This window comes from Salmo trutta, chromosome 40 (genome assembly GCF_901001165.1).
Source record: "Salmo trutta chromosome 40, fSalTru1.1, whole genome shotgun sequence".
Classification (NCBI taxonomy): Eukaryota; Metazoa; Chordata; class Actinopteri; order Salmoniformes; family Salmonidae; genus Salmo; species Salmo trutta.
Genome location: NC_042996.1, coordinates 16,492,835 through 16,514,779, shown reverse-complemented (window position 1 = coordinate 16,514,779; position 21,945 = coordinate 16,492,835). Strand labels below are relative to the sequence as shown.

Below are 21,945 nucleotides of genomic sequence, written 5' to 3'. Positions count from 1 at the left end.
AACTAGCACACCCGACTCAAATAGCCTAATGATTAGTTGACCAACTTGACTCAGGTGTGCTTGTACTACAATACATAAAAGTCAGTGGAACTGGCTTGGGGTAAACTAATCCATAAAAGGTTTGAGAAACACAGGGCTATGGTAAGGATGAAACTAGGCCAAATGTGAAAATATAAAGTACAATGTATGTCATTTATCACCAAATCGATGGTTCTACATTGATCTTAAAGAAATGCAGTTTAATTCTGCATCTGTGATAGATGAAATGCTAGAAAAAACAGAGACGAATCTCTGATATTGTATGCTGGCTCAAACTGTCTGTCAGACATGAATTGATTCGTGCTCAGACCTCCCCTTCGCACATTGAGCTGTTCATCCAACAGAAGGCTCCAGAACATACCAGGGAGAGGCGGGAAGACACACAGCTCGAGCACATTCAGCACAAGAGGCGGGAGATTAAGTGTTTCCGCGAGAGCCAAAGCGTTAAACTGAGCACCACGCGCTGCACTTTCAAACAGACCAGCGCAACTCGCTAGCTGCTCCCCCTCCGCCGTCCGCTCCTCTATCAGACCCACGGGACTTCACTGGTTCATCCCTAACCGGACAGGCTCAGCTCATCCGACCGGGAGACCGGGGCGAACCCAGGTAGGTTAGGTGCCGCGGTGTCTGCTTGCGTGCAAATTGGTGTTGCCTATGTTTTGTGTGGCAGGCTACAGGATTAGTATGATGACAATCCGAAACAGATTTTGGATTTCAATTCTATTCTAATGTGTATGTTTTTCTATCGGAAATGTGTTTTACTTCATGTAGCCTGATGTCTAGTAAATCTAGCCCAAGATGGTGATTGTGGACACTGCCACTCTCTTCTGTTTTAGGTTGTCCACCGGAATGCTTTCATGATGTACAGTGAAATCAGAAAGTATTCACAACCCTTGACTTTTTTCCACATGTTGTTGTTACAGCCTGAGTTTAAAATTGATTAAATATAGATTTTTTTTGTGTGGGGGACACTGGTCTACACACAATACCCCATAATGTCAACGTGGAATTATGTTTTTCGACATTTTTACAAATTAATAAAAAATGAAAAGCTGAAATGTCTTGAGGCAATAAGTATTCAACTCCTTTCTTATGGCAAGCCTAAATAAATTCAGGAGTAAATTTCCCTAACAAGTCACATAATAAGTTGCATGGACTCACTCTGCAATAATAGTGTTTAACATTATTGTTGAACGACTACCTAATCTCTGTATCCCACACCTACAATTATCTTTAAGGACCCTCAGTCGAGTAGTGAATTTCAAACACAGATTCAACCACAAAGACCAGGGAGGTTTTCCAATGCCTCTCAAAGATGGACACCTATTGGTAGATGGGTAAAAAAAAAAGACATTGACTATACCTTTGAGAATGGTGAAGTTATTAATTACACTTTGGATGGTGTATCAATACACCCAGTCACTACAAATATATGGACATCCTTCCTAACAAACTCAGTTGCTGGAGAGGAAGGAAACTGCTCAGGGAGAAAACTGAGGATGGCTCAACAACATTGTAGTTACTCCACAATACTACCGTAAATTCCGGACTATAAGCCGCAAATTTTTTCTCATGCTTTGAACCTCGCGGCTTAAACAATGACGCGGCTAATATATGGATTTTTCCCGCTTTCAAAATGTTTTTCAAAAAAAAAACACATTCTGTGACGTGCTCAGTTTTTTGGCGGCATGAAGCTTTCATTAGACCAATGAAATTGCCGAACGGGTTAAGGTCAAACACCTTTTTTGTTTACTGTTTAGATTAAATCGAGCGCTCTCAAATTTATTACGGTAGTCATTTTGTCACCCTCATCATGGCAAAGACACGGAGAAATGCATATGATGCAGCTTTCAAGTTGAAGGCGATTGATCTGGCTGTTGGAAAAGGAAATAGAGCTGCTGCACGGGAGCTTGGTCTTAATGAGTCGATGATAAGACGTTGGAAACAGCAGCGTGAGGAATTGACTCAGTGCAAAAAGACAACTAAAGCTTACTGCTAATTATTTATTTTTTGTTACAAGCCGTGTTTCGTTAAAGCCTATTTATTTTTGTTACAAGCCATGTTTCGTTAAAGCCTGTGTAAAGTTCATTTGTTTCAATGTACCGGTAGGCACCTGCGGCTTATAGACATGTGCGGCTTATTTATTCAGGTGCGCTTATTAGTCCGGAAATTACGGTAACCTAATTGACAGAGCGAAAAGACAGAAGCCTGTACAGAATAAACATATTCCAAAGCATGCATCCTGTTTGCAACAAGGCACTAAAGTAATACTGAAGAAATGTGGCCAAGTAATTCACTTTTTGTCCGGAATACAAAGTGCTATGTTTGGGGCAAATCCAATACAACACATTACTGAGTACCACTCTCCATATTCTCAAGCATAATGGTGGCAACATCATGTTATGGGTATGATTGTAATCGTTAAGGACAGGATATTTCAGGATAAAAAAATAAACGTAATGGAGCTTACCAAGTGTACAGTGAATGTTCCCGAGTGGCCGAGTTACAGTTTTGACTTAAATCTACTTGAAAATCTATGGCAAGACCTGAAAATGGTTGTGTAGCAATGATCAACAACCAATTTGACAGACCTTTAAGAATTTAGAAAAGAATAATGGGCAAATGTAGAACAATCCAGGTGTGGAAAGCCCAGAAAGACTCACAGCTGTAATCTGTGTGTTGTCTTGTCTCACTTGTTGTAATCTGTGTTTTGTCCTATATTTATATTGTATTTATTATTAATCCCAGGCCCACGTCCCCGCAGGAGGCCTTTTGGCTTTTGGTAGGCCGTCATTGTAAATAAGAATTTGTTCTTAACTGACTTGTTTAGTTAAATAAAGGTTAAATAAAAAAATATAAAATAATCGCTGCCAAAGGGGCTTCTACAAAGTATTGACTCAGCGGTGTGAATACTTATGTAAATTTGATATTTCTATATTTCATTTTCAATAAATTTGGAAACATTTCTAAAAACATGTTTTCACTTTGATTATGGGGTATTTGAATTAAGGCAGTAACACAACAAAATGTGGAATGAGTCAAGGGTATATGAATCATTTCTGAAGGCAATGTATCACATTACTCTGTGTTTGATGCTAGATCCAAATAGCAGAACCACCGTATGCTACATAGGCTATATCTATCTGGTCAATGTCGTAATAAAGTTTCAGAACAGATTTGCCAACAACTCCTCAAGTGGTTGGTGAGAGTTTATTTGGGGTCCTAAATACAACTAACACCAAAAAAGCAATGTCTTACATATATAGTTTTCATTTGAACAATTTACAATATTATTAACATTAAGAAAGACAAAGACAACTATTTAATCTCCATGCCTTTGTGTTTTGGTGACTATGCTCTTCTAAACTACACAAAATAGCCTTCTGAAGTCGTCTAACACCCCAGAATGAAGGCTTGACATTATATCTGTTTTCATTGATTTGTTTGTAATTTAGTTTAGTAAGATTTAGTGAGATAACTGGACATAATTAAAATGAATGACAATTATTGTGAAAACAAGAAACCAAACCTTCATATAAAATGTCTCAATTAGACAGACAAATCAACTGCTTGTTTAATGCGAGATTACTTGGAAGTGGCTCTTGATTGTCTTATTAATCAGATGTGAATTACTTTGTCAATTGAGATTTTGTAATGTTTGTTCTATTCATTTGATTGAGTGGTTCTCATTTAATGGCTGTACCCCTCTCTCACTATGTTAGCATGGGACAGGTGTGAATGCTGCCAATGCCTTGTCAAATTCAAATTGAGCCAGACGTGCACACTCAGTGCTGTATGCTATAGCCTTGTAGGCATCAGTCATAGCCTGTCAACAGGACTTGTAGCCTACACACACATATATATATACATACACACACACACACATACACAGTCCATTTTTACACAGCATAAAGAATCTAACCTACATACATGACTAATGGTGTGTGTCCGTACCAGGGAGTGGAATAGCCTACGAGTGAAACGAAGGAACATTGTCGCACAATTTTATGGGACTACTTCTCACAGTCGTTAAATCTGAGTGTCTGTCGTCTGTGCCGAAGAAGAGAGTGCATCAATCAATTCCACCTCACGCCTATTAATTTATCAAACCGTCCCTCTTCACCATGTTCTCTGCTACGTCTTCATCATTCTTCCTGTAGTCAAGGTCTTGTTCATGTTAATACGGCCCGTTCCCTTTGTTCCTAGTCCCAGTGTAATCCTCTTCTATTCTCACTGTGTACCATGCTCTCAGCATCTGCCAATGCACCCTTCTGCTCTCATTCACTCAGTGTGAGGACTTCTGGCACTGCCACACACTCTCTCTCTCTCTCTCTCTCTCTCACACACACACACACACACACACACACACACACACACACACACACACACACACACACACACACACACACACACACACACACACACACACATATATACATGCATGGACACACACAAGAGTATGCCTGTGTGAGTCGTGGTGTTAAGTGTGTGTAATTATGAAATGGGTTGTGTGTGGCCGTTTTCACATGAATGAGATGGCACACTGACATAGCAGCACAATCCAGGATAAATCCAGCTCCTCCACTCATCCCCAAATTATCAGCCTCCTTCCTCCTTACATCCCTCCCTCACCATCTCACCATTTTACAGGATCCGTATGAAATCCGACTAGAATCCCATTAGCGGAGCTGTAATTTAAAGGCAGTAGTAAATGTGATATCTGCTTGACAGTGTAAAAGCCTTAGATGCTCTTAGGGGTTGGGTTATGTTGCTTTGGTGGATTGTGTTTTATTTACATTCTTAACTGTGCGTTCCAGATTGGCGTTGTATTCCACTCAGTGGTTCTGTTCTCTGTGTGTGCAGGAGTAGGGGGACACGGAGGTGGAGGGGGGACATGCTCGCTCAGCAACCCAGCAGAGTTTCTCCGAGGTGGGCCAAGCTGTGACAGAGGGCCTCTCTCTGGTGAGCCAACCCGCAACCCTGACCGCTCCAGCAGGCCTCACTCCCAGTCCTAACTACTGTGTGTGCCAGGACCAGGCCACCTCCAGCCCAGGCCAGACCACGTCTACCCCAGGCCAGCCCAGAGTGGGTCAGCCCCAGCCCAACCCACCTCTTCCCCAGCCCAGTAGCGGTCCAGGCCCAGGCTCCAGAAGCATGGCCTTCACCCTGTCAGAGATCATGGCTGCGCGGCGGCAGCAGCAGTCTCAGGCCCAGCGGGCGCCAGGCAGGGCGGCCGTGGAGGTGGATGAATACAGCACCAACCCCACCCAGGCCTTCACCTTCTACAACATTAACCAGGGACGCTTCCAGCCCCCGCACGTACACATGTAAGTAGAACACATACACGCATGCAGGCAGGCAGACGCACACCCCTGCAGATATGCATGATCATACACATATGCTGGCATACAGATACACACTACGTATGTTCTGACACCTGGTCTCTGTCTATCTCCGTTCCCAAGCCCTCCTCTATTCCTCTATTTCTGTCTCTCCCCTTTCCCCCTCTTTCTTTTTCTTTGATACTCATCCTCTCTGCATGCTGTTATTTGCTCTCTCATTCCATTTCGCTCTGTCTCACTTTCTTTCTTTCGGTCTCTGTGTGATGGTGGTGTGTTGAGGGCTGGCTGTGTACCTGGAGGAGAGCTCACTAAAGTGGGCCACTGTTATTCACCAGCTCCCTTCTCCCTCTGGAGACTCTCTGGGGCTGCTGCACACTCACGGAAACTCCCACAGGACTCCTCTCTCTCTATCTGTGCTTTTCTTTCTTTTTTCTACCATTCCTTCGCCTTTGTTGTGGCTGACCTCTGTTTTTTCCCTCTGTTAATTTCTCTCTTTTTCTCTCTCTTTTTTAACTTTCTATAAGGGATGGTGATGGATACTGATCCAGACCACATTAACACCGCAACTCTGCTTCTTCATTTTGAGACTTCCCATTGTTTATCTTTCCCATTGTCTTTCTACCTCTCTTTCCTTTGTTCTCTCTCTACTTTAGGGTGGACCCCCTGCCCCACGACACTCCCAAGCCGCCAGGTTACACCCGTTTTGTGTGTATCTCAGACACCCACTCCCGTACGGATGCCATTCAGATGCCTTATGGAGACGTGTTCATCCATGCTGGAGACTTCACAGAGCTGGGCCTGCCCTCTGAGGTCAAGAAGTTCAATGATTGGCTAGGTAAGACTGACCAATCACATTAAGCAACATCACACCACATCAAAGTTTAGTACTACAGATTTTAGTTTTTTGAAATGGTGCATGATTTCTTTTAAAATGTGATAGATCTTATTTGAATTATTTTTCTTCCTTGTTTATTGCTGTTGTAGTGAAATGAGAAATGGACATTGAGAAGTTCCAGAGTTCAAGTGTTTTTAGCTTACTCAAAACCCAGTGCCACCAGTGAAAATATGTATATGTATTACCCACAAATTAAATGAGAAAATGTGTTTTTCATTCAACTTTAAAGAAAATATGTCATGGATGGAGGGATACCTAATGAAAAAGAGATAAAAAGATGAAACAGAGAAGAGCAAAAGAAACTGCCCACTGTGTTCATGTTACTTACTTAGAGCAGTGACATTATAGTTGGCACACGTCACTGTTACTGTCTTCATAAAACATGAACCCAACGTTAGCTCTAAGAGATCTTGTGAAAACCAGAATATTGGAACTCTTAGCTGTGTGCCACCCCAGCCAGCGTGCTGCAGTGATTCCTATTTCCAGCGCCTGTCTCTTTGCGATGGGAGGAGAGGGGGTGGAGAGCAGAGGGATAAGGATGAAGCTCGAGGGGGAACAGGGGGGAGACGGGATGGCAGCTCAGCCCCCCCAAGGCTAGTCGACGGGGAGCGCGAGCTGAAAACCTGCTCGCCCCGCGCCTCGACTGGCGGGAGAGACTACTAGGAAGATAAAACCCGCCAAACGCACCCGGTGTGCCTTATGAAGTTTCTCTCTTTCTCCTTTTCCTGTAGCTGTCTTTCTCTCCCGCTCGCTCGAATAAATATTTATAATCTGTATCCTTCTACTGTTCCATTCTCTATCTCTTTCTCTCTCTCTTTCTCTCTCTCTCTCTCTCTCTCTGTCATATTGCCAGGTGAACACACTCATTCCAACCATCCTTTCTTTCCTCTTTGTCTGAAAGTCTGTCTTCTCTTTCTTACTTTCCTTCTGTCTTTTCTTTCATTTTTCTTTCGTCTGATTCCCTCCCTTTTTCTTCTATCCCTTCCTCTATCTCTCTCTCCCTCCCTTTATGAAGATATGGTCTCTCTTTTTCTCTCTCTCTCCTCTTGGCATCGTGGCAGCTCCCTCCGTTTCTTCTCTCAGTATTTTTAGCAGGAAGGCTCCTCCCGGTTCTTCTGGCAGGGGCTCAAGGCTTTGTCAGAGCTGGTGCACACTGCAGGAGAGGAGGAGAAGAAGGGGGGAGAGAGGGAGAGAAGAGGAGAGGACTGTAGAAAACAGCGGGGAAGATGGGGAGGTAGAGTTGAACTTCATCCCATGGAAGGTCTATCTTTAGCTGGTTATCCTCAGCTTTGGTCCCTTGAGACCCAGAAGACAGAGATCTTGTTGTTTTAGTGAAAATGACTTTTGTGGATTCTAAGAAAGAACTGGTTTGGTGGTAGGGCATGTAATCATGATTTCTTAGGCACGCTGTCAGATTAACTGGAGAAGGAGAAGAAGGATGAAGAGATGCCGAGAGGAGAGAAAAGGGAGAGAGAGGTAGACACAGAGGATATACAGCACCACTTCAGTCCAATTCTTTCCAATAATGCTCTCTTTGATCACCTTTCAATGCTTCTAATACAGTGTATTCTCACACACACACACACTGATGCTGCTAGCACTTCACAGCCCAGTATGAATCAATACAGGTTAGAAAAATTACACAGAAGACGCAAACCATATGATGAACCTGTACTATACATTAAGTCAGGGGTGGCGTTGCAGTGCGTGTGTGCATAACGTCCCTGCGTGTGGATATGAGAAAGAGAAGGTTCTGCTTTAGATTTCAGTGGCGTCTTCATTCATCACGTGATGGGGGGGGTCGCGGAGCAGGGCCTGTATCCAGTACTAGATGTTCTCTGTGCTGCCGCCTGCTCTCCATCACCAGTTAAATATCGATCTCTTTGTGATTCTGGGTCCAACAGGGGTCAAGAGTGGAGCTGCTTTCATTCTTAACTTTCTGCTCTATACTCCTCTTTTCTCTCTCACTTCTCTTTATTCCCCTGTCCATTCCTTTCTTTCCCTCTCTTTTGCTCTTTAACTCTTATTTCCCTTGTTTCTATCTCTACCTTGGTCTTTTACTCTCTGTATTTGCACATCTTCCCATATCTCTGTCTCTCTCTGTCTCTCTCTGTCTCTCTCTCTCTGTCTCTCTCTGTCTCTCTCTGTCTCTCTCTGTCTCTCTCTGTCTCTCTCCCTGTGTCTCTGTCTGTCTGTCTGTCTGTCTGTCTGTCTGTCTGTCTGTCTGTCTGTCTGTCTGTCTGTCTGTCTGTCTGTCTGTCTGTCTGTCTGTCTGTCTGTCTGTCTGTCTGTGTCTCTGTGTGTGTGTGTGTCTCTCTCTGTGTCTCTCTCTGTGTCTCTCTCTGTGTCTCTCCCTGTGTCTCTCTGTGTCTCTCCCTGTGTCTCTCCCTGTGTCTCTGGGTGTCTCTCTCTGGGTGTCTCTCTCTGGGTGTCTCTCTTCTGGGTTGTAGAGACTCCTGTGTCTAGGGTACTACTCTTTATTTAGCGCCTGTTCCCCTCTGCTCCACTTTTCTCCTGAATAATAGATGGCTGACTCCTATGATGTGATTGCCATGTAGGAACTCTGTGTCCACTTCATGACCCCCCACCCCCCCAAACCCTCTCAGTAATAGAAAATACAATCATAAACATTTCATGAGTGCTGTCTTTCTCTTCCCAGGCTTCTCTCTCTCTCTCTCTCTCTCTCTCTCTCTCTCTCTCTCTCTTTCTCTCTCTCTCTCACCTTGATCCACCAGTGGGGAGGAGGAGACAGTGCAGCACTTGTTGTTTCTATGTCCATTGGGGCTGGTTGTCACGGCTGTCAAAAGGAGCAGACCAAAGTGCAGCGTGGTTGTAGTTCCACATTTTATTAAATCCATGAAACTTTGCAATACATAAATAACTGAATCGACAAAACAACAAACCGTGACGCAGAGAGAAACAAACACTACTCAAAATATAATAACCCACAAACCCCAGGAAGAAAAACCCCTACTTAAATATGATCTCCAATCAGAGACAACGAGGACCAGCTGCCTCCAATTGGAGATCAACCCCCCCAAAAAAACATAGAAATAGAAACCTAGAACATAAACATAGAAATACAAAACATAGAAAAACACAAAACACCCCCTGTCACGCCCTGACCTACTCGACTATAGAAAATGACATCTTACTAGGGTCAGGACGTGACACTGGTGTACGTTGGAGGGGACCTACATTTAGTGTAGTCAACAGATGAAGAGACTGTCTAGGTAATTACTTGTTGGGGCAGGTGAAAGTGGCAGTGTGGAAAGCCAGGAAGCATCAGATGCAGGGGGTGGGGTGTACGGAGCCCAGAGCTATGTTGCTGGTGCTGACACTGGCGCATGCCTAAGATAAATTGGGGGACCACATGGGGGAGTTTGCAGAGGTGTGGATGAGGAGGGGGTCTTGGTTCTAACTTTTTAGGTCGGTTACAATTAAGTAAAGTTTGTATTTTTAATGATCTTGGAAACTATATTCATCTTAAGATACACTATATATACAAGTATGTAGACGCCCCTTCAAATGAGTGGATTCAGCTATTTCAGCCACAGTATAAAATCAAGCACACCGCCATGAAATCTCCATAGACAAACATTGGCAGTAGAATGGCCTTACTGAAGAGCTCAGTGACTTTCAATGTGGCACCGTCATAGGATGCCACCTTTCCAACAAGACAGTTCGTCAAATTTCTGCCCTGCTCGTTTTGCCCCGGTCGCATAAAAATTCTGTCCTCTAATGCAACACCCACTACCGAGTTGCAAGCTGCCTCTGGAAACAACATCAGCAACAAGAACTGTTTGTCGGTAGCTTCATGAAATGGGTTTCCATGGCCGAGCAGCCGCACACAAGCCTAAGATCACCATGGGCAGTGCCAAGTGTCAACTGGAGTGGTGTAAAGTTTGCCGCCATTGGACTCTGGAGCAGTGAATACACGTTTGCTGGAGTGATGAATCACGCTTCACCATTTGGCAGTTCAACGGACAAATCTGGGTTTGACGGATGTCAGGAGTACGCTACCTCCCCCAATGCATAGTGCTAACTGTAAAGTTTGGTGGGGCAGGGATAATGGTCTGGGGCTGTTTTTCATGGTTCGGGCTAGGCCTCTTAGTTCCAGTGAAGGGAAATGTTAACGCTACAGTATACAATGACATTCTAGACGATTCTGTGCTCCCAACTTTGTGGCAACAGTTTGGGGAAGGCCCTTTCCTGTTTCAGCATGACAATGCCCCCATGCACAAAGTGAGGTCCATACAGAAATAGTTTGTCGAGATTGGTGTGTAAGAACTTGACTGGCCTGCACAGAGCCCTGACCTCAACACCATCGAACACCTTTGGGATGAATTGGAACACCGACTGCAAGCCAGTCCTAATCGCCCAACATCGGTGCCCGACCTCACTAATGCTCTTGTGGCTGATCGGACGCAAGTCCCCGCAGCAATGTTCCAACATCTAGTGGAAAGCCTTCCCAGAAGAGTGGAGGCTGTTATAGCAGCAAAGGGGGGACCAACTCCATATTAATGCCCATGATTTTGGAATGAGATGTTCAATGACCAGGTGTCCACATACATTTGGTCGTGTGGTGTAGCTAGGTTGGATAACCACATATCTCAGTCAGAGTATATTTTTCTTCAATAAAGTAGCTATCAGCAAGGTCGGAGCTAGTAAGGAAAAAAAGTCCCTTTTGAGTTCAGCGTAATGCGTGCCCAGTGGGGTGTCTCTGTCTCTGGCTGTATTCTGACTCATCACCCTTTTCAGTGGATGAATATTGATGTGACATTGTGTGACAAAGAACAGGACAGGCTGCTATTTTGCTGCTGTGTCTTCTGTATGTGCTAGGCTTGGTATGGAAGTGGAACAGCAAGAGAGAAAGACTGAAACGAGATGAAGAGAGAGAGTGACAGGAACGACAGAGACCACCTACTAGACCGGAGATGGTGTTACCATCTTTGTCGGATTTGCGTTTAGGTTGCGGGTGCAAATGAAATGTGTGTGTGTGTGATTACTGGGATGTACTCTGAGGGCAGAGTGTGTGTTTTGGATGCATTGCTTGCTTAGTCGCTTGTGTTTTTGTGTGTTTGTGTGATTTCGATTGTGTATGTGCCACTGCGGTGTGTGGGTGGTGTTTAAACAGGAGAGTGTATTTTCCTCATGGCTTCATGTTCAGGTGGGAGGGATTAGACACACACACACACACACACACACACACTGAATGGGCGTTGTAATGCTAATCCAGGTTGAGTCTCAACATGTATTTTTTCTTATAAACAGTAGTTATTGCTTCTGTAGACAGACCAATGCAACTAGGCTGTTATGGCATAGAATGACTTGATTGAATGTGCAGGAGACATTATATTAAGTACTGGTAGATACACACGGTTATGTCGATGGGCAGCTAGAACAAGTTGGACTTACAGACAAACACGTGTACACACACACAAACACACACACACACACACACACACACACACACACACACACACACACACACACACACACACAGACAGACACAGACACACACACAAAGGGCAGTAATCCCCCTCAACATGCCATGGATTTGGTCAAAACAGGGATTTCCCTCTTCAAAGGGCAAGGACCACCCATCGGAACACCGGAACAATGGTGGCTGGAGCGCCGGAAGCTTCACACACAGACACACAGACTAACCACCCTCCTCGGCGTCTAGGATATTGAGGATTTGGGGGTTATTGTAAAGGCCAGTATAGAGCACATTCCACTGTATCTAGTCAAGCACAGGTCCCTTCAGACAGCAGATCACTCCCCTTAACTAACCCTGTTAGCACTGGGTCTGTAATAAACCACACACACACACACTGGACAGTGAGGGATGAAATGAGAGGGATTAAGGGAGGCTGAGGGATGGAGAGAGAGGGGGAGGGAGAGATGCAGAGAGAGTGCCTCTGCAGTGTCTTATGAGAGGAGAATGTAGTGCAGGGCTGCTTAGACAAGCTTTAGACTTAGACAGAAGTGTTGTGCATGTTTTTGAGTGTGTTTTACTGTGTGTGTGTGTGTGTGTGTGTACATGTGTACATGTGTTTTTATTTGATTACTTCTTTTGAACTGAAACACAGAGAAGGCTGGCTGCTTTGTGCAGGTGATTCACAGGGAAATGTAAACTATTTGTTGCTTGAAAGCGGCTTTTGAAATCTAAGACAAAAGTTGGGAAAAGATGATTGCTAACAGCAGCAGACAGTGCTCCGCTGCCTGCATATTTGGATTAGTCTCTCTGCCTCTTTCTCTCTCTCTCTCTCTCTCTCTCTCGTCTCTCTCTCTCGTCTCTCTCTTACCTTCCTTTCTCTTTTCCAAAAGCATCGCGTTCATCTTCCTTCATCTAGTTTTGTGTTTGAGTGAGTTATTGTGTGTGTGTGTGCTTTGTGGATGTGGGAGAGTGACTGTATTGTGGAATGGTATTTGAGCGTTGATACATTGCTCCACTGTGCCTGTATGGAGATTCTGTTTGATAAAGAGAGATAAGCACGGCCTGCTTTGACTCATTGGAAGAACATCATGTTTTGATCACTGGTGGTGTTCATAAAGTACATAGGACCAGGAGTTTTTCCTGATAAGGTCATGTAGTCAGGAAACGCTCCTGGCCATAATCCTAGTCATACAATATGCAGATTCAGCCTTTCACCAAACATGATTTAAAATGTCACCCATAAAACTTGAATTAATGGAGGTGGATGCGGGGGCGTGTTTATTGAACGAGGTATGTTTCACTCCAGTCAACCTAACTCCACTCCTAACTGAGGGCCTGTGAACGTATTTGATGGATTTTATCCGGTTACATCCTACCTAGGGTAACAGACATAATTGAATTTATATACTGGGTCAGTGTTTTTTGTTAAGAGGTCCTTCATTTCAAAAGTTTTAAGAAAAAGCGACAGAGGAAATGGGAATGGAAGTAGGACAAATAGGAAATGATGACATTCTAGGTGTTGCCTCAGTCCTTGGCCACAGGGGTGCAATTAAATGCTTTGGCCACTGCTGTGAAGGAGCTCCGAATCCCCGACGTCTTTAACCTGGGCTTTTTGACAGCCTCTATCTGATCATCTGCAAATGGAACATCAGGCTTCGAGTGTTCTGTGAGTTCCAACTTCTGCTGTTGTCCTTGCTCCAGGGGTATCTGCAGGCTTATCTTCTTAAAAAGGACATTTCAACATTCATCATCTCCAGCACCACCAACAACATCAACAGATGTGAAAATGGTGCATTTTCTAGTAAAAAAAAAGTTTGAGGAAGATAAGTTTCCAATGACATCATCCACCAATTAGTTGGCAATTCCTACTCATAATTGGTTCAAATCACACGATGCACACCGAAGATGTACACAAAATATAGAAACATGCCATTTTCACATATGTTGATGTTGGGGTGGTGCTGGTGAGGATGAACATGAAATGTCCCTTTAAGTCATCAGATGAACTGAAGCTCCTAACATAGCCTCCTGGCTGCAGGTCTTGGCGTCTCAAAGCCTCCGGAAGGTGTCTGGACACAAGTTCTTCTTTAAAAGAAAGTCCATGAGTATACTTCCTTCTCTTCCCTCACGTCTTTTACAAAACTGAGCCGGTGTTCCATGCCAAACTACCATGTTGGAATCTGAACAAGAAGACCCTGATCCTCTGATAGGCATCTACATCATTCCTTAATGGAGCTGACGATTTGTCTAGATCTGTGAGATGGATCCAACCATGCCGTCATGTAGATCTGTGAGATGGATCCAACCATGCCGTCATGTAGATCTGTGAGATGGATCCAACCATGCCGTCATGTAGATCTGTGAGATGGATCCAACCATGCCGTCATGTAGATCTGTGAGATGGATCCAACCATGCCGTCATGTAGATCTGTGAGATGGATCCAACCATGCCGTCATGTAGATCTGTGAGATGGATCCAACCATGCCGTCATGTAGATCTGTGAGATGGATCCAACCATGCCGTCATGTAGATCTGTGAGATGGTTTTTCCCCGCTGCAAAATGCCACGTGCCCCTGAACACCTTTTTCAGGGTCAGCTGGATGATGCAGAGGGTTGATTTCTCAGGCTGGACTTCTCTCTTGAGTTGAAGTGTGAATACCGGCCAGTCCATGTTGGTGTTTGGGAACCCCTCTAGAGTCCACTCTGGGGATTTGGTGGGGGGGGGGGGGTTTAGTTTTTATTGGCTGGAAAAGGCACTTGGGTTGTCTGTCAGTAACGGATGAAGATAGATACTAAAGGCATTGTGCTATTTCTCTGGAAGTGGAACACTTGGAATGTTACTGTACACATTCCACTATTTCTCTGGAAGTGGAACACTTGGAATGTTACTGTTCACATTCCACTATTTCTCTGGAAGTGGAACACTTGGAATGTTACTGTTCACATTCCACTATTTCTCTGGAAGTGGAACACTTGGAATGTTACTGTACACATTCCACTATTTCTCTGGAAGTGGAACACTTGGAATGGTACTGTACACATTCCACTATTTCTCTGGAAGTGGAACACTTGCAATGTTACTGTACACATTCCACTGTTTCTCTGGAAGTGGAACACTTGGAATGGTACTGTACACATTCCACTATTTCTCTGGAAGTGGAACACTTGGAATGTTACTGTTCACATTCCACTATTTCTCTGGAAGTGGAACACTTGGAATGTTACTGTACACATTCCACTATTTCTCTGGAAGTGGAACACTTGTAATGTTACTGTACACATTCCACTATTTCTCTGGAAGTGGAACACTTGGAATGTTACTGTTCACATTCCACTATTTCTCTGGAAGTGGAACACTTGGAATGGTACTGTACACATTCCACTATTTCTCTGGAAGTGGAACACTTGGAATGTTACTGTTCACATTCCACTATTTCTCTGGAAGTGGAACACTTGGAATGTTACTGTTCACATTCCACTATTTCTCTGGAAGTGGAACACTTGTAATGTTACTGTACACATTCCACTATTTCTCTGGAAGTGGAACACTTGGAATGTTACTGTTCACATTCCACTATTTCTCTGGAAGTGGAACACTTGGAATGTTACTGTACACATTCCACTATTTCTCTGGAAGTGGAACACTTGGAATGTTACTGTTCACATTCCACTGTTTCTCTGGAAGTGGAACACTTGGAATGTTACTGTTCACATTCCACTATTTCTCTGGAAGTGGAACACTTGGAATGTTACTGTTCACATTCCACTATTTCTTTGGAAGTGGAACACTTGGAATGGTACTGTACACATTCCACTATTTCTCTGGAAGTGGAACACTTGGAATGTTACTGTTCACATTCCACTATTTCTCTGGAAGTGGAACACTTGGAATGTTACTGTTCACATTCCACTATTTCTCTGGAAGTGGAACACTTGGAATGTTACTGTTCACATTCCACTATTTCTCTGGAAGTGGAACACTTGGAATGTTACTGTTCACATTCCACTATTTCTCTGGAAGTGGAACACTTGGAATGTTACTGTACACATTCCACTATTTCTCTGGAAGTGGAACACTTGGAATGTTACTGTTCACATTCCACTATTTCTCTGGAAGTGGAACACTTGGAATGTTACTGTTCACATTCCACTATTTCTCTGGAAGTGGAACACTTGGAATGTTACTGTTCACATTCCACTATTTCTCTGGAAGTGGAACACTTGGAATGTTACTGTTCACATTCCACTATTTCTCTGGAAGTGGAACACTTGGAATGTTACTGTTCACTTTCCACTATTTCTTTGGCTGCACATTGTGACCATTTATTGGAACCATAGAAAAATAATCATTGTAATTATATATTCGTTACAAGTGAATTATGACCCTTCTTTGTGACGTGTACTGTAGGTCCACATCTATTTTGCTGTTAAATCATGCCAGTATGTAAACTTTGTTTTCAGGTGCACAAATCATGTAAGTTCATTCTTATGGTTTAGGCTATTTTGTTGTTTCTATGAGTAAGAAAAACTAAAATCAAGGTCCATACAGTTTATTGCCATCATGTCTATCTGTACAATAACCCAATAAATCAAGTTTACATGCAAGAAGAGAATTCTTTTTTACATCTAGCCTAGCTAGTCCCCCCCCCCCCCCCCCCCCCTGTCTCTCTGGATGCTGTCACTGTTCTCTGACTGGCTGTTGTGACAGAGCCGTCTCTTGAGTTGTCAGCCTCTCCTAAAGCTGAGTTTAATTACTCCTTTTCAGCAGCACGACACACACACACACAGCATGCCACATCGTTCTCGCAGTAATTGTCAAAAAGCGCACAGTGATTGAAGTCTCCATCAACCGTGCTACCTGACAAACGCCGATGCGTCTCACGTCTCGTAGACAAAGAAGACCCCCAGATTTGTCAAGGTTTTTTCATCAACCCTTTGAAAACATTAGCGGATATGTAGATGTGTGTGTTGGCCTGCCACAGTGTTGGACAGGCAGCGCGGATCGATGGACTGTCCCCACTGTGCCCAAGTCTGAATAGACAATTAGAGGAGGAGGAGGGGGAAGAGTTACAGTACACGATTATTGACTGGGTTTGGATGAAGGGTCCATTCTATGATAAAGATATGCTAGCAATGGCTCATGTAGAAAATGGTTATTCTAATAGAATATGTTTGATATAGTCCTAAAATCCTTTTATTTACAATATTCCTAAAATCAAAGAAATTACTATATCACCTAAAATGCTAAATATTGAAATGATTGTACTGAAGGTTCCGTGAATTATTTATTTTCCTATTCCTTTGTTACCTGTGATTAATAGAACTATGACTGTCAGATGAGAGATGTCTTTGTGAGAACGAACAAAACAAATATGATTGTTGACACTATTGCAACTAAGATGGATCGGAGCTAGTATGACCCATGGCAGACGAGACAAAAATAAAGACATTCCGTTTCAATGAATTTTCTTTTTCCAGTGGATTTTTGTACTCTGTTGCACCTGTAGAAGTTTGTTGAATGGGTGTGGACTACTTCTGAACTGATGGTCCATTTTCTCCTCTCTGTCCTCTCCCTCCCAGGCACCTTGCCCTACGACATAAAGATAGTGATTGCCGGGAACCATGAGTTGACCTTTGACCAGGAGTTCATGGCTGACCTGATCAAGCAGGACTTCTACTACTTCCCGTCAGCCTCCAAGTTGAAACCAGAGAACTACGAGAACGTCCAGTCCCTGCTCACCAACTGTATCTACCTGCAGGACTCAGAGGTCACCGTACGCGGCTTCCGCATCTACGGCTCCCCCTGGTGGGTGACTCTGTAACTGCAGTATACCTGATAGTGTACAACTCTCCTACTACTTTCTCTATTTCTATCTATCAATCTTCCTGTCAGTCATTCACTCACCCTCCCCTCCACACACTCCCATGCTCCTTTTTTTCATGGCTACCTCTCTAGCTATGGTTCCTTCTTCTTCTTCACTGCCTCCCTCCCGCTCTCCTCTCCTGTGCTCTCTCCCTGGTCAGCGTGTGTGTGTGTGTGTGTGTGTGTGTGTGTGTGTGTGTGTGTGTGTGTGTGTGTGTGTGTGTGTGTGTGTGTGTGTGTGTGTGTGTCTTACTGGTTTACCAATTCTTTATGATCCAGTATGTGTTTTTGGTGAGGGGCCCCAGTGGTAGTGTGTAGGCACTGGGAGGGGTGTGTGTGTGGGGCCCCCAGTGCTAGGTAATTGGTTTGCTGAGATAGTGGGGTCCCTTGAGTTAGAGGAATAGGCGCTATGGAGAGATGCCTGAGGTGTGTTAAGATAGTGAGAAGGGGTGAGAGAGAGAGAGAGAGGGAGAGAGAGAGAGAGAGGGATGGGAGAGAAAGGGAGAGAGAGGAAGGAGGGATGGAGGGAGAGAGAAGGAGGGAGGGAGAGAGAGAGGAAGAAGGAGGGAGAGAGAGAGAGTGAATGAGAAATGAAGCAGGAGAGAACTGAAGACAGAGGGTGTGAGAGGAAGAATGGTGTACACGGCTTCAATTCAGTAACACCGGCTGGGCTTGGCTGGTGCAGTAGGCTTGCTACAGAAGGCAGATGAAATGTGTGTGTGTGTGTGTGTGTGTGTGTGTGTGTGTGTGTGTGTGTGTGTGTGTGTGTGTGTGTGTGTGTGTGTGTGTGTGTGTGTGTGTGTGTGTGTGTGTGTGTGTGTTGCAGCAGCCCGAGGCTCTGTTCCTCCAGCACAGAGGGACTCCAGCTGGAGGCTCCGTGTGTTCCCCTCTCCACACTGTCTGCTCCTCTATCTCTCTACCTCTCCTCATCCCTCCCTCTCTCCCTCAATCCACCTGTCTGCTCCTCTATCTCTCTACCTCTCCTCATCCCTCCCTCTCCCTCAATCCACCTGTCTGCTCCTCTATCTCTCTACCACTCCTCATCCCTCCCTCTCTCCCTCAATCCACCTGTCTGCTCCTCTATCTCTCTACCTCTCCTCATCCCTCCCTCTCCCTCAATCCACCTGTCTGCTCCTCTATCTCTCTACCTCTCCTCATCCCTCCCTCTCCCCCAGCCACCTGTCTGCTCCTCTATCTCTCTACCTCTCCTCATCCCTCCCTCTCTCCCTCTATCCGCCTGTCTGCTCCTCTATCTCTCTACCTCTCCTCATCCCTCCCTCTCTCCCTCAATCCACCTGTTTGCTCCTCTATCTCTCTACCTCTCCTCATCCCTCCCTCTCTCCCTCAATCCACCTGTCTGCTCCTCTATCTCTCTACCTCTCCTCATCCCTCCCTCTCCCTCAATCCACCTGTCTGCTCCTCTATCTCTCTACCTCTCCTCATCCCTCCCTCTCCCCCAGCCACCTGTCTGCTCCTCTATCTCTCTACCTCTCCTCATCCCTCCCTCTCCCTCTATCCACCTGTCTGCTCCTCTATGTCTCTACCTCTCCTCATCCCTCCCTCTCTCCCTCAATCCACCTGTCTGCTCCTCTATGTCTCTACCTCTCCTCATCCCTCCCTCTCTCCCTCAATCCACCTGTCTGCTCCTCTATCTCTCTACCTCTCCTCATCCCTCCCTCCCCCTCAATCTACCTGTCTGCTCCTCTATCTCTCTACCTCTCCTCATCCCTCCCTCTCCCTCAATCCACCTGTCTGCTCCTCTATCTCTCTACCTCTCCTCATCCCTCCCTCTCCCCCAGCCACCTGTCTGCTCCTCTATCGCTCTACCTCTCCTCATCCCTCCCTCTCCCTCAATCCACCTGTCTGTTCCTCTATGTCTCTACCTCTCCTCATCCCTCCCTCTCTCCCTCTATCCACCTGTCTGCTCCTCTATCTCTCTACCTCTCCTCATCCCTCCCTCTCTCCCTCAATCCACCTGTCTGCTCCTCTATCTCTCTACCTCTCCTCATCCCTCCCTCTCCCTCAATCCACCTGTCTGCTCCTCTATCTCTCTACCTCTCCTCATCCCTCCCTCTCTCCCTCAATCCACCTGTCTGCTCCTCTATCTCTCTACCTCTCCTCATCCCTCCCTCTCCCCCAGCCACCTGTCTGCTCCTCTATCGCTCTACCTCTCCTCATCCCTCCCTCTCCCTCAATCCACCTGTCTGCTCCTCTATCTCTCTACCTCTCCTCATCCCTCCCTCTCTCCCTCAATCCACCTGTCTGCTCCTCTATCTCTCTACCTCTCCTCATCCCTCCCTCTCCCCCAGCCACCTGTCTGCTCCTCTATCGCTCTACCTCTCCTCATCCCTCCCTCTCTCCCTCAATCCACCTGTCTGCTCCTCTATCTCTCTACCTCTCCTCATCCCTCCCTCTCTCCCTCAATCCACCTGTCTGCTCCTCTATCTCTCTACCTCTCCTCATCCCTCCCTCTCTCCCTCAATCCACCTGTCTGCTCCTCTATCTCTCTACCTCTCCTCATCCCTCCCTCTCCCTCAATCCACCTGTCTGCTCCTCTATCTCTCTACCTCTCCTCATCCCTCCCTCTCCCTCAATCCACCTGTCTGTTCCTCTATGTCTCTACCTCTCCTCATCCCTCCCTCTCTCCCTCAATCCAACTGTCTGTCCGTGTGCTCCACATGTCGCTGGCTCGGCACAGGGGAACGCGGGGGAACGAGGATGTCTCTTTCTGTCTCTAATCTCTGTCAAGAGCAGTGGGACAGCGCCTGCTTTACCCTCTCCAGTCCCGTCTCCATGGCGATGCCAGGCTGGCACTGCTTTATGGCCCATGGCCAGACCCTACTGTAGCCTCGGGGTGGTGGGAGGAGAGAAGTCTGTCTGGCTGTCTGTCTGTCTGTCTGTCTGTCTGTCTGTCTGTCTGTCTGTCTGTCTGTCTGTCTCCTGCCCTGACAAGTCATCTGGCCTGAATGAACTGTAACAGCACAGTCACTCTCCCCTCTGCTCCAGTCACTCTCCCCTCTGCTCCAGTCACTCTCCCCTCTGCTCCAGTCACTCTCCCCTCTGCTCCAGTCACTCTCCCCTCTGCTCCTCTCTCACCCTCCCTCCATCTCCCTTCTTCCCCTTATCTCTCCCTGTCTCATTTCCTCCATTCTTCTCCCTCAATCCCCTCAATCCCCTCAGCCATCACTATTCCACAAAGCCCTGCTCCAAGCCCATATCTCTCCTTCTCCCCATCCGTCTTTACTTCTGTTCTGTCATCCTTCAATCACTCGTTCTCTTTTCTATCCCTTCATCCATCCCTCTCTCCTCGTGGGGGTCTGATGGCAGGCTGCTCGCAGCACGGTGCTTTCTTGTCCGTCCCTTGTCTCTGTCACACACACACACACACACACACACACACACACACACACACACACACACACACACACACACACACACACACAGACACTCACAGCTCCACCATCCCTATCCCTACCCCCCAGTCTCCAGACAAAATTAGATCCGAGCATAGCATGCTGCATCCTACCCAAATCCTAACAATTTGTCATTCTCTGAAATGTGGAATCAAAAGGACAGCATGGGGGAGTGTGTGTGTGTGTGTGTGTGTGTGTGTGTGTGTGTGTGTGTGTGTGTGTGTGTGTGTGTGTGTGTGTGTGTGTGTGTGTGTGTGTGTGTGTGTGTGTGTGCCTCTGTTCTGACAGTAATGCAAGTTTACAAGTCATTTGTCATGGGCGTATCGCAAAGCCACCCCGCGTCTCGGAGCTAAAGGGATGGGGAGACAGAATGGAAGGTGTGTGTGTGTGTGTGTGTGTGTGTGTGTGTGTGTGTGTGTGTGTGTGTGTGTGTGTGTGTGTGTGTGTGTGTGTGTGTGTGTGTGTGTGTGTGTGTGTGTGTGTGTGTGTGATGGAGCCAGAACAGTTGAGCCCCAAACCATAGTCTAACAGTAGCGTGGGAGGCATGGGAATTAGCCACAGTAGTCGTCTTTTCAAAGCCCAAACGAAGCAGAGAATCCACTACACAACGCACAAGCACAGAAACACAGTGGAACGAGGGAAAAGGGGAGAAGGAGGACAAAGTGGAACGAGTGAGGGGAGTTTTAATGTAGACCTGCTCAACTGTGTTTGGGATTTTAGGCCTTCTATTTTGAGTGTGTCTGAGAGGGCAGAGGTGGCAGCATTAGTGTAGTCTACAGCTGTGTGTGTTAGAGTGTATCCGAGGTCTCGGAACACATGTTTTGTTTTACACAGGGGAGAGAGCTCCTCGCTTCACTGCAGACTTCCAATGTAGCTAATCACATGGCTAATTAAGGAGATCACAACACTGTGGTGTGGGTGCGTGCGTGCGTGCGTGTGTGTGTGTGTG

At 45.7% G+C, this 21,945-nt stretch overlaps 1 protein-coding gene across 3 annotated transcripts in view; it reads left to right on the top strand.

The window, feature by feature from the left end:
* Nucleotides 1–381: 381 nt before the first annotated feature.
* The window catches only part of LOC115180315 (metallophosphoesterase domain-containing protein 1), a 41,248-nt gene continuing 19,684 nt past the window's right edge, over nucleotides 382–21,945 (top strand). For all 3 annotated transcript variants that reach the window (XR_003873056.1, XR_003873055.1, XM_029742318.1), the window contains exons 1-4: nucleotides 382–645; nucleotides 4,903–5,366; nucleotides 6,035–6,216; nucleotides 17,301–17,526. Coding sequence is in view for 1 of the 3 variants with exons in the window: in XM_029742318.1 (XP_029598178.1) it covers nucleotides 5,194–5,366; nucleotides 6,035–6,216; nucleotides 17,301–17,526 (581 nt within the window). In the remaining 2 variants the exon portion in view is untranslated. The remainder of the gene's footprint in view (nucleotides 646–4,902; nucleotides 5,367–6,034; nucleotides 6,217–17,300; nucleotides 17,527–21,945) is intronic.